The 12,514-nt window shown below is 37.9% G+C and overlaps 2 protein-coding genes across 2 annotated transcripts; one reads left to right on the top strand and one right to left on the bottom strand.

The window, feature by feature from the left end:
* Nucleotides 1-63: 63 nt before the first annotated feature.
* On the bottom strand, nucleotides 64-1,027 carry LOC113782839 (chlorophyll a-b binding protein of LHCII type 1). Its single transcript, XM_027328771.1, has one exon. The coding sequence runs from the start codon at nucleotides 945-947 to the stop codon at nucleotides 153-155; it is 795 nt and encodes a 264-aa protein (XP_027184572.1). The 5' UTR covers nucleotides 948-1,027; the 3' UTR covers nucleotides 64-152.
* A 2,790-nt stretch (nucleotides 1,028-3,817) lies between these two features.
* LOC113748436 (chlorophyll a-b binding protein of LHCII type 1-like) lies at nucleotides 3,818-12,141 on the top strand. The gene is made up of 3 exons (XM_027291990.1): nucleotides 3,818-4,695; nucleotides 7,671-7,677; nucleotides 11,579-12,141. The coding sequence occupies exons 1-3, from the start codon at nucleotides 3,905-3,907 to the stop codon at nucleotides 11,978-11,980; spliced, it is 1,200 nt and encodes a 399-aa protein (XP_027147791.1). The 5' UTR covers nucleotides 3,818-3,904; the 3' UTR covers nucleotides 11,981-12,141.
* Nucleotides 12,142-12,514: the final 373 nt, after the last annotated feature.

The raw sequence follows: 12,514 nt of genomic DNA, 5'->3' as shown, positions 1-12,514 counted from the left end.
GCGCGAAAAACAAAAGCAAAAAAATGCATGCTACAAAAGAGAGAATCAGAAAACGAGACTCAATTGAAGCACACCAAAATTCACTTTACATTCTCCATTAATTCACAAGAATGTTACAGATCCATCGATCAGATTGGTCCTAGTAAGAAATTTCATTTTCCGGGAACAAAGTTGGTGGCATATGCCCAAGCATTGTTGTTAACAGGGTCTGCAAGGTGGTCAGCAAGATTTTCCAAAGGGCCCTTGCCTGTGACGATAGCCTGGACAAAGAATCCGAACATGGAGAACATGGCCAATCTACCATTCTTGATCTCCTTTACCTTGAGCTCAGCAAAGGCTTCAGGGTCGTCAGCAAGTCCTAATGGGTCAAAGCTGCCACCGGGGTAGATTGGGTCGGTCACGTCACCAAGTGGTCCGCCGGCGATACGGTAACCCTCGACGGCTCCCATCAAGACAACTTGGCAAGCCCAGATAGCCAAGATGCTTTGGGCGTGGATCAAGCTTGGGTTACCCAAGTAGTTGAGTCCACCCTCTTGGAAGATTTGGGATCCAGCCTTGAACCACACAGCTTCCCCGAACTTGACTCCGTTGCGAGACAAGAGCTCGGGGAAGACGCATCCAAGGGCTCCAAGCATGGCCCATCTGCAGTGGATCACCTCAAGCTCACGGTTCTTGGCAAAAGTCTCGGGATCAGCTGACAGCCCAGCAGTGTCCCAACCGTAGTCACCAGGGAATTCGCCGGTGAGGTAGCTTGGGGGATCACCGGAGAATGGGCCCAAGTACTTAACACGGTCTGGGCCGTACCATGGGCTCCCAGATGGGGCAGGCCTGGAAGTTCTCTTCATTGAGATCCTTCCATTTCCCATCAGCTCAGGGGCGGAGGGGTTGAGTTTCACCGCCGTTCCGGCAAAGGACGGGGAGGAGAGAGCCATAGTTGAGGCAGCCATGATTCTGAGCAATGGAGGATCGCTTGATTCTTTTCAAAGTCAGTGAAGTTTTTTTGTTCTTGGTGATGGTGGACAAGTTGGCTTATTGGTAGTTATTTATAGGAACTAAGGCAACGGTCCTCCTTATCTTAGCATATCAGTATCTTGATTTTCATTGGCCTCCAAGATTCTTGGTTTTGTATCTCCATGACTTCACTTGTCCACGTAGCACTCAAGCATCCATCTACTCGTATATTTTTCTGGTAGACGTCAACCACTAGATTTGTTACACGTCTGCCGCTGAGGATTGCATCAAGCTATTGCATGGAGACCTACAGATTTCAGATATTTTTTCACCTTCATCATGCAATGTAGGAGATTGCTTTTCTGATGGCAGTAGGGGTTGAACTAATTTAACTTATATGTGGTATGCCTTCATCATTTTGGCTTTGATAATTGATTATCAGATTCCGAACCTTACACTTGGAGGTAAAAATACTGAAAACTTGGATATTATGTGGCTATGTGTGCATCCACAAATGTGTTGCATGGCTCAAGTACAGACTGAGATTTTTTGCAATCACATAGCAGAAAAGTTAAGCTAAAGCATTTTAGTTTGGTCATAACAAAAGTTCTGATTTGAAGAGATTTTCCAAGTTCTGTGCTGATGGAATAAGTAAATTACATAAGCCGGGGGAAAACAAAACGCTTATTGCCCTTTCTTTTTATGATTGGTATACAGATAGTGTGTCTTTTAGGAAAAAAAGGAATTTTGAGGGGAAAAATAGCAAGAGAACCATAAATTTTTTTTTGTCAATGTGCAAAATGCTGAATTGATGTGGTATGCGACACTCCATTGTAGGAATGGGCGCGGGTCGGGTATTTGCCCTGTCCACCATTTGGCTGATCCGATCTGCACCTTACACGTCAGCTATTTTCTGACTCTTACCCCCCTCACATATCAACAGGTATCCGGCCCACTTATTATTTAATTTTTTAAAAAATAATTTATACTAATTTAATTTTATATTTTACACATTCATCTAAAATTTAATAAAATTTTTTTCTCAAAAAAAAGTCTCCTATCAAGAAACAAGCATGTAAAGAGAATATAAAATAAAGAAAAAAATTAAAAGAATTCAAAATCAATAAAATGTTGAAATAAGTAGCACATTTTTTTAAATATATGTTCCACATTAATTAAACTATTTTCTATAAAACATAAGATCACGACCTCTATAAATGAATCTTGTAAATAAACTATAGTCTCTGATATTTGAATTGCAATTTGTTCATTGAAATTATTTATTTAGCTCTAAATTATTATTTTATGGTATGTATATAAAAATAAAAAATATATATATGCGGAGCGGATTGGGTACCCACGGATTGGGTACCCACGGATTTTTAATTATGTGATCCTAACTCGCAACGCATCAGTACCCAACCCTCTTTTGACCTGATCAAATAATATAAATCGAATATCCTAATTTTCGGATAAAATCGGATTGAATATAGCGGATTTTCGGATAGGATCGGATTGAATATAGCGGATTTTAGGGTTAGCGAATAATTTTGCTCACCCCTACTCCACAGGTTGTCAAGTTCAGTTCAAGGTTTTTGAAGGAAAACCTCCCTGATCCAGTTCTCTTATATCATCTCATGCTGTACATTTGGGGCAAAAACCAACAACTTTGCTATTACTTCAACAATTGGCTAGCATATGAGACTTCAGATATAGTGCAATATTTGAATTCACTTCAAAGATTGACAAGAGCTGAATTTGAGATACTTTGGCTATATTACCTTCTACAAAGTGCAAACAAAAATGTATATCTATACAACCAAATGATCTTGTCTTTTTCCTTTTTTTTTTTCTTTTAATGGAGTTTTGGGCATTTTATGGTTCTATCACAATGTGGCGTGAAATTCTCGTCCTTGTCAAATTTCATATTAGTTGATACTTTGTATTCTAAGACAAAATCGCAATGCCATGATACAGTAGTCGTAAGGTACTTTTGACATTGCATGGATGAAATAATGTCAAATAAATTTCTGAAAATTACAGGCATTAAAACTTTAGGTTTTTCTTTTGCAAAAAGAAAACATTGATGTATGAAATGTCCAGACTAAATTTTGACATCATTATTAGAGGCAAAAATGTGAAATGAAGGTATGCGTGTTAACTCAAATTTCCTTGTATAGCATTAAAAAGGTTTTGTAGCTTTTAGTGAATTACCAGGAATAAATTAATGTGCAATTAATTTCTATAAATCTGTCTTTTTTTATTGATTAATTTCCATGTGAATCAATCTCTCCGAAAGGCATGATAATAAACATGGAATCCACTTAAAGGTTCTCCTTAGCCATTAGACACATAATTCAAGTGATGATGATCAATTCCTGAGATTTTCATAGAATTTTAGTGGTCATAAACTTACATTCTCAGCCAACCACACAACACAAGTGGTCCAAATGAAAACATGACCTGTCAAACTGAAGAATTTGTCCCTTATTATTTTCTTTTTTTTTTCCTGTTTGTGTGTGTTAGAAGACAAAGAGCCAAGTCATTCTTTTTCACAAGATTTTTTCTTGCAGCTCTTCATAATTGGATAATCCACTATCCCCGGGTACAACTGGCAGTCCTTGATTGGTTAGAAGGTTAAACATCTGCAGTGGGTGAGATTTTTGGGACATGACACAGAAAAACTCAATGAGAAAGAAAATGGAAAATGAAGATCCAAATGTAGTGGTCGTGGTTTAAGCCATTGCCAAATGGGCATTCAATATCAAGCCCTCAAAATGTCAGCAACCAATGAAAATGCAGATAATGATATTCAAAGATAAGGACCTGGGCCGACCCTTCTCATATTTATACGTTCTATTGTGCAATGGCCATCAAACTCAAGCCACAAGCAACATTGTATAATTCCTACTGCCTTCAATAGTTCCATTCAGGTGCTAATCTCAATCATACAATGGCTGCCTCAACTATGGCTCTCTCCTCCCCCTCCTTTGCCGGAAAGGCGGTGAAACTCAACCCCTCCGCCCCTGAGCTGATGGGAAATGGAAGGATCTCAATGAAGAGAACTTCCAGGCCTGCCCCATCTGGCAGCCCGTGGTACGGCCGAGACCGTGTTAAGTACTTGGGCCCATTTTCCGGTGAGCCCCCAAGCTACCTCACCGGCGAATTCCCTGGTGACTACGGTTGGGACACTGCTGGGCTGTCAGCTGATCCCGAGACCTTTGCCAAGAATCGTGAGCTCGAGGTGATCCACTGCAGATGGGCCATGCTTGGAGCCCTTGGATGCGTCTTCCCCGAGCTCTTGTCTCGGAATGGAGTCCAGTTCGGTGAGGCTGTGTGGTTCAAGGCTGGATCCCAAATCTTCCAGGAGGGTGGACTCAACTACCTGGGCAACCCAAACTTGATCCACGCCCAAAGCATCTTGGCTATCTGGGCTTGCCAAGTTGTCTTGATGGGAGCTGTTGAGGGTTACCGTATTGCCGGCGGACCACTCGGTGACGTGACCGACCCAATCTACCCCGGTGGCAGCTTTGACCCATTAGGCCTTGCTGACGACCCTGAAGCCTTTGCTGAGCTCAAGGTAAAGGAGATCAAGAATGGTAGATTGGCCATGTTCTCCATGTTCGGATTCTTTGTCCAGGCTATCGTCACAGGCAAGGGCCCTTTGGAAAATCTGGCTGACCACCTTGCAGACCCTGTTAACAACAATGCTTGGGCATATGCCACCAACTTTGTTCCCGGAAAATGAAATTTCTTACTAGGACCAGTCTGATCGATGGATCTGTAACATTCTTGTGAATTAATGAAGAATATAAAGTGAATTTTTGTGTGCTTCAATTGAGTCTCGTTTTCTGATTCTCTCTTTTGTAGCATGCATTTTTTTGCTTTTGTTTTTGGCACAATATTATCAGATGGAGTTTTAGAGAAAAGCCTCGCTGTTGCAAATTGTCATCATGAAATCTGCCGGAGAAGTTTTACCCTGGAATAAGAGGCACCTTACAATTTGGATTATAATATGTCGGTACTTTTGTTTCATGGTGAAACAAGAACTCGAAATAAGTAAGAGGAATTGAGTGAACTTTGAATAAAAACACTGATTTAGGTGATCCAGAAAACAAAGACTTCCACTTCTCCCCGTCACCAAATCTTTATGGCTCCTAAATTCTTCTCAGAAATAGCAAGAAATTACTTCATTTCTTGCCTAGCCGGCTTACACTTCCAGATGTATGAGACGACAGCAATGAGACATGATTCAGAAAAGAGACATGCACAAGAAACCCTTCAATTGTGGGAGTAGATAAAAGCTCTTTACAAGTATTTGATCTTCAGATTTCACTTGATGTGCCTCTGTATCTGTACATTCTCAAACTTTAAACCTAGCAAAGGCAAGTAGCATAATAATTCTGATCTGAAGTCTATAATATCTAAGAGAAACTTTACCAAAAATAGATTGTTAAGACAAGCATACCATAAAACTTAAATGTGAGAAAAAGGAGTTTTATTGTCTTCGAAAAAATCATCAAAGAAGGAGCCAGAAGAGAATAATCACACCGTCATGAAATTAAAAAAAGTTGATCATCGGAATATTGAACCTAAATTTCAAGTATGGAACTCAAAAAGGCAGGTGGTGCTACTAAATCAATGGAAATTAGTGCAATAAATCAAGTATCTTTTCATAAGTATCATGGTTTAAAAACAAAATTAGAACTAATTTTCTACCAGTAAATATCCAAATCAGACTCTTTCTTTGACATCATTTCACTTTGGTAGTTGTCATGTATTTTGTTTGAACTTGATTCTCACAGTGTATCTTCTTCTTATCTTGGTAACTGATAGATGCTTCAATACAATTTGAAAAGGATTTTTTTTTTAATGTATGATGTGTGCATTTTGAGAGAGAGAGAGAGAGAGAGACAGATGGACAGACAGACAGAGAGAATGTGTACATGAGTTGGAGGGAATCCGTAATTTTAGAGATCGAGCAAAATGTGTGTAACATGTTTGGGTACTTGCAGTCTTTGTTAATGTTTGCGTGTGTGTGTGTATATATTTATGAGAGAGAGAGAGACATTTCCAAGGCTGCATCAGTAACTAAACCAGAAGCATTTCAGGTTTAGCTTTTGCCTCAAGTGACTTTTATCTGCAGAGACTGAACCCTTTATCAAGTGGAGCTAGCTTTGAAAATAAAAATTCCATAACAAAAGAAGTGGAGCTAACTTAACGCATGTAATTGTGGGTAAATCTTGTTATCCAACATGCGAAGCAGAGAAACACTCGAAGCTTTTGATTTAGTGCTTAAAGAGGGAAATGAATAGACAGTTTATACATCTATGAATTAGGAATGACCTGCTCATCAGCCGTCAAAAATGTGAATCCATTTCTGAACTCTTCAGGAATTGTATCATCGTCAACATCAAAAACACTGTAAGAGCAATAAAAAACATAACGCAATTCTCCAAGTGTTATTTGACCAGTCAAATATTCACAGTTAAAATATCATGTAGTGATTACTCCACCTGTCATTTAGACCTCCATATATAAAACGAGCTAGAGACTCATCATACTTCAATAACAATCTTGCATTTCATGACTCTGAAACTGGTTGGCTCTGTCTTCAAATTCCCTCTGTATAAAAACGTTAGAGACAATAGTTTGAAAGCAAAGCACATGAAAACATAAACCTTCAACAGGGCTGTTGGTTTTTTGGGGCATAAACTAAGAAACAACACCTTAGTGTTGCAAAAAAAAACTTATAAGAAACTTGTATTGAAGATAGAAAATGAGCTCATGTTATTCATTCATTAACTCACTATTTATAGTGATTACATGAAAGAAACTAGCAAAATATTCAACTAACAATTGTCCTAAAAATCTCAACAAAATATAATCTTCTTCTACTAGCAAATCCTAGCTAAAATATTTGTTAACAAATCAACATGATCTTTGGTTAACAAATATCTTTATTCTTCTAATAACTAAATTATTTTGATATCAAACATAATCTAACAAAATTTGTAGGAAAAGTTGGCATATCTCAACACTCCTCTTTGCCACTTTTGCTGCAGATTTTGAATTGTTTTCTCAAATCTTTGAATCTTGTTTTGGACAAGACTTTTGTAAGAAGTTCTGCAACTGATGATTAACCTTGCAATGAACTTCTTCTTTTAGATTTTTATGCAAGCTAAATATTAATCTTGCAACAAACCACTTCTTTTGTCTTCTCATGTCATACTCCAAATAGAAGATGATCATTTTTTATGTTTCCAAATAACCTTCTCATAGGTTCAAAGTAAAACACCTTTCAACAATATTTGAAATTGCATAGAAATATGAAATTCTGCATGGTTCTTCATTTTGTTATCACCATCAAAATCTGTAGACTCAAAAACAGCAATATTATAATCTTGATAAACATTAGGAATCAATTTGTTATCTCCTGACTTATCAATGATCTCCTTCTGAATTTTTTCAGGATCTGAATTCTTGATTTCATCATCATGTTCCACTTTAGAATTGTCAAAATCTGACTAATTCATAATGAAACTTTTTCTTTTTATTTTAATTGAGAATAATTTATTCTGAATCAAATCATTAGCCATTATCCTTGTGAAAACAGCATCAAAAACTGATATGTGAATGCTAGCCTTGAATCTCTATCTAACTGCAACTCTGTGGTCTCTAATTTGTATATCCATCAGCTCTTCAAATGCTGGCGAAACCAAATTTGTCTCCACCATATCCCGTAGATCATTGACTACCAAATAAGTCCAAAATATTATGGCCCAAATTTTGTAAGTTTCACAACTAAAAGTTGAAATAATTGACAAAAAGTTCATTCCTGTCATGACTTTGAACTTATGAAGGATCTTCACCAATGCACTCACTCTAAAAAAAAAAAAAAAGACTTAGACCCTTAAGATATAGGCTCTTGATACCACTTTGTTGGTTTTTTGGGGCATAAACTAAGAAACAACACCTTAGTATTGCAAAAAAAACTTATAAGAAACTTGTATTGAAGGTGAAAATGAGTTTATGTTATTCATTCATTAACTCACTATTTATAGTGATTACATGAAAGAAACTAGCAAAATATCCAACTAACAATTATCCTAAAAATCTCAACAAAATATAATCTTCTTCTACTAGCAAATCTTAGCTAAAATATTTGTTAACAAACCAACTTAATATTTGGTTAACATATATCCTTATTCTTCTAATAACTAAATTATTTTGATATCAAACATAATCTAACAAAATTTATAGGAAAAGTTGGCATATCTCAACAAGAGCTACTGAAGAAAGATAACCTAAACTCCGTTGCTTGTAATTTACTTCAGAAAATAAGTTAAACATGAGGATATTCCAAAATGTAAAAAAACCTGAAGATCCATTAAATATCTATAATGAGGTAACCTAGGAATTGATTGAATAAATTAGGGCATGACCTTGTGCACTAATTCTGGTGTTTGACAGTTATGAATAAACACACACAGCCAAGAATGTGTGAGAGTTCCAAATGACACCACCTTCCAATTAAATAGATTAACTAGGCATCTTATGAATCCAAAGATCCCTGAGGTCCTGTACTACATATTGTGTTGAAGTACTACCAAAAATAAAATTGAACACTTCAACTCTAAGATAAACAATACTTACGTTGTTAGGTGAGCAATTATGAGCCAAGCAATTAAGACTTCCAAATTGTGCTAGCCACTAGAAGAGTAGAACTAAAACCAGTACAAGGAAAATATGAAGGAAAAAAGGTGGTAGATGCGGCCAAGCTCTAATATCATTTGGGCCAACAATTTGTGGAGTAAGTTTGGCCTGGATGGAATATTCGAGCCCCCAGATGGAGAGGAACAAGGAGATGTTCGACGAACGTTAAAAGTAATTTCAAGGTTTTCGGGACTCTTTGGCGGTTTTGTGCTTAGAAAATCAAGGAGAAAGCGATTTGATGTGAGCTGCAATTAGGAAAAAAGAGGAGGTTGTTCTAGTAACCACTTCTAGGATGAAATAGACACCATACATGGAATTAGAATTACGTCCAATTTCATGCATAATAACACTAGAAGCCCTTAGTTAATCAACAAGCCAAATACAGGCCTACATCAAAATTGTTACTTGAAATGAAACATAAAAAATAACCAAGAAAAAACCTGACTTACAAAAAAGTTAAGATCTAGAATACAATGCATTGATCTTCTGCACTGTAAGCCACTGCTATTTACTGTGGTCTATTTGGAAGATAAGAAAGAAGAATAAGGTATTAAACAAAGCTCTTCTTCATTGATTAAATTTATCAGAGGGTCAGAAGCTAGTTCATTTTCCTTGGGGATGTCGATTCAGTGATTACTTTGCAAAAATTGTGGAAATGCTTCAATGGAGAAGATTGAATGAATAGATCGGTGAAGAGAATGCTACCGTACACCATGGTTCACCGTCGCGGGTTGCGGTCGTGTCGCGGTTTCAGTTGTTTCACATTCGTTGCGACATATCGGTTGAATATCGGGTGATACGCACATTATAGCACATAGAAATTTCAAAAAAATCTGAAAAAATTACTAAAATTAGAAAATACCAAAAAAGACACAATTTAAAAAAATATCTGAGTCGACTCTAAGTTGACTCGAATATATCGGCTGATACCATGCATCACGAATTCGAATCGACTAATATCGGTCGAGTATCATATTCGCGATTTGGGGATCGGCATTGTACCGGTCCCTTTGTTCCGGTTACGACTCAGCCGATTCGTATCGGAATCGATCGATATTGCTAATCATGCCGTACACTGTTAAGATACGAATCGGCCAATATTGCTAACCATGCCGTACACTGTTAAATCATAGTTAACAGATTCATAAATCTCAGAAAGTTTTATACAAAGAATTAGACTCTAAAGTGTACTTGCATGGTAGATCAAATGATATCCTTACCTCCGAGAAGAAAATCATCTACTATGGATGCATGATACCAAGTCAACATATTTTTAAGAGATTCAAGATACATCATTGGTAGGTTGTGCATCAATTTTTTGATAGAGTAACTACATACGCAAATTTCAAGGATAGCCTAATAATTTCCAACAAATTGTAAGCTGGAAGAGAATCTACCAGCTGACATTCTACCAATGCAAGCTTTCAGAATAAACTAGATCAGATCTATGAACAAGCAAATGAGTTACCAATTTTTGTTAGGAAAGCTGTCAACATAAAAAGGTTTAGGAAATAACCGCATACAGTCTTTGTAGATTTTCAATGTGTTATTTTAGTTGGAGATCAACTTTAAGTCCCTCCTGCATTCATCTTATCTGTAGGATATCATTCCATTTGAAGCACTTTAACAAACCAGTAGTGTCCATGACAAAAATCTTAATGGTTCAAGGTGGATTTTAATACAATAAGAAAAGAGACGAATTATTTATGACATCTAATTTATCTTTTGTGTTAGTGAAACTACAAGGCAGAAAAATTCTAATCTGCAGATAAAGTAATCCCTCCATTCCGGACTCGGGGCACGGACGGTTGCACCTGCAACCGTCCCTGCCAATTTTGGTCATTATCAACACCATGTAACTTTCTTTGTACATCGTGTAACTTTTTTTTCACAGGATGTATTTTCACAACAGATAGTGGTGGGTCCCAGCCTATTTTCTAATCAGCCCATATCATTTGTGATTTGAAAAGTTAAAAAATGTAAAGTAATTTTCTATTTTACCCCTCATATAAAATTTACAATGAAAGTTTCTAGAAGCAATAATTAACCGCTAAAATTAAGACTAAATGTTTAGTTAAAAGGAAAATATAAAACCTTGATTTGTCAACTGATGTGACTTGATTTGTAAATTAATGTTTGCTTAAATCTTAGAAGATGTTCCACTATCCCCTGGTACAAATGGCAGTCCTTGGTTGGTTAGAAGATTAAACATCTGCATTGGGTGAGATTTTTGGGACATGACACAGAAAAACTCAATGAGAAAGAAAATGGAAAATGAAGATCCAAATGTTGTGGTTGTGGTTTAGCCATTGCCAATGGGCATTCAATATCAAGCCCTCAAAATGTCAGCAACCAATGAAAATACAGATAATGATATTCAAAGATAAGGACCTGGGCCGACCCTTCTCATATTTATACGTTCCATTGTGCATGGGCCATCAAACTCAAGCCACAAGCAACATTGTATAATTCCTACTGCCTTCAATAGTTCCATTCAGGTGCTAATCTCAATCATACAATGGCTGCCTCAACTATGGCTCTCTCCTCCCCGTCCTTCGCCGGCAAGGCAGTGAAACTCAACCCCTCCGCCCCTGAGCTGATGGGAAATGGAAGGATCTCAATGAAGAGAACTTCCAGGCCTGCCCCATCTGGCAGCCCGTGGTACGGCCGAGACCGTGTTAAGTACTTGGGCCCATTCTCCGGTGAGCCCCCAAGCTACCTCACCGGCGAATTCCCCGGTGACTACGGTTGGGACACTGCTGGGCTGTCAGCTGATCCCGAGACCTTTGCCAAGAACCGTGAACTTGAGGTGATCCACTGCAGATGGGCCATGCTTGGAGCTCTTGGATGTGTCTTCCCCGAGCTCTTGTCCCGCAACGGAGTCAAGTTTGGTGAGGCTGTGTGGTTCAAGGCTGGATCTCAAATCTTCCAAGAGGGTGGACTCAACTATTTGGGCAACCCAAGCTTGATCCACGCCCAAAGCATCTTGGCTATCTGGGCTTGCCAAGTTGTCTTGATGGGAGCTGTTGAGGGTTACCGTATTGCCGGTGGACCACTCGGTGAGGTGACTGACCCAATCTACCCAGGTGGCAGTTTTGACCCATTAGGCCTTGCTGACGATCCAGAGGCATTTGCTGAGCTAAAGGTGAAGGAGATCAAGAATGGTAGGTTGGCCATGTTCTCAATGTTCGGCTTCTTTGTCCAGGCCATAGTCACTGGAAAGGGTCCATTGGAGAATCTTGCTGACCACCTTGCGGATCCAGTTAACAACAACGCTTGGGCTTATGCAACAAACTTTGTCCCTGGAAAATGAGTTTGAGCGGTGATTGTAATTTGTGAATCCAAAAGTGTGTATACTGAGCCCCGGAAGTGATTCTGTTTGTGAGCATCGAGCTCGACTCGCGGCTGAATATTAGCATGTTATATTGGTGGAAATTGGTCCAAGCTAATGCCAAACGAGTTTTTTTTTTTTTTTTTTTTTTGTGCAGTATTTTGTTGATTTCCTTTGCAATCTTTTCCACCCCCTAAAAGTCGCTGGAAAAAAAGATAAAAGCATAGAATTCAAAGTGGTGGAACGTAAAGGCAAAAAAAACAATTAAAGTTAAAAAATATAAAAGCTTGAGCTTGTCAAGTCAAATTGTTTATAGAAACTTATTTCAATTACAGTTTACTCTATCAAGAATCTACCATAAATTTTGTTTCGTACAGTCCATACTTAATTGCGAAATTTTATTACTTTTTATTTACTGCATGTGCTTAGAACGAGTGTAGGGTTGACTTGAGCATCGATGCCTGTTTTAGCAATTATATACTAATTTTTTTTTTTATCAAACTTTCTACTTCTTCA

This window comes from Coffea eugenioides, chromosome 9 (assembly GCF_003713205.1).
Source record: "Coffea eugenioides isolate CCC68of chromosome 9, Ceug_1.0, whole genome shotgun sequence".
In the NCBI taxonomy this organism is placed as follows: domain Eukaryota; kingdom Viridiplantae; phylum Streptophyta; class Magnoliopsida; order Gentianales; family Rubiaceae; genus Coffea; species Coffea eugenioides.
This window is presented reverse-complemented; position numbering and strand designations above follow the sequence as displayed.

Coding starts and splice junctions, on each gene's coding strand:
- LOC113782839 (XM_027328771.1), bottom strand. CDS start 947: ATGGCTGCCTCAACTATGGCTCTCTCCTCCCCGTCCTTTGCCGGAACG.
- LOC113748436 (XM_027291990.1), top strand. CDS start 3,905: ATGGCTGCCTCAACTATGGCTCTCTCCTCCCCCTCCTTTGCCGGAAAG.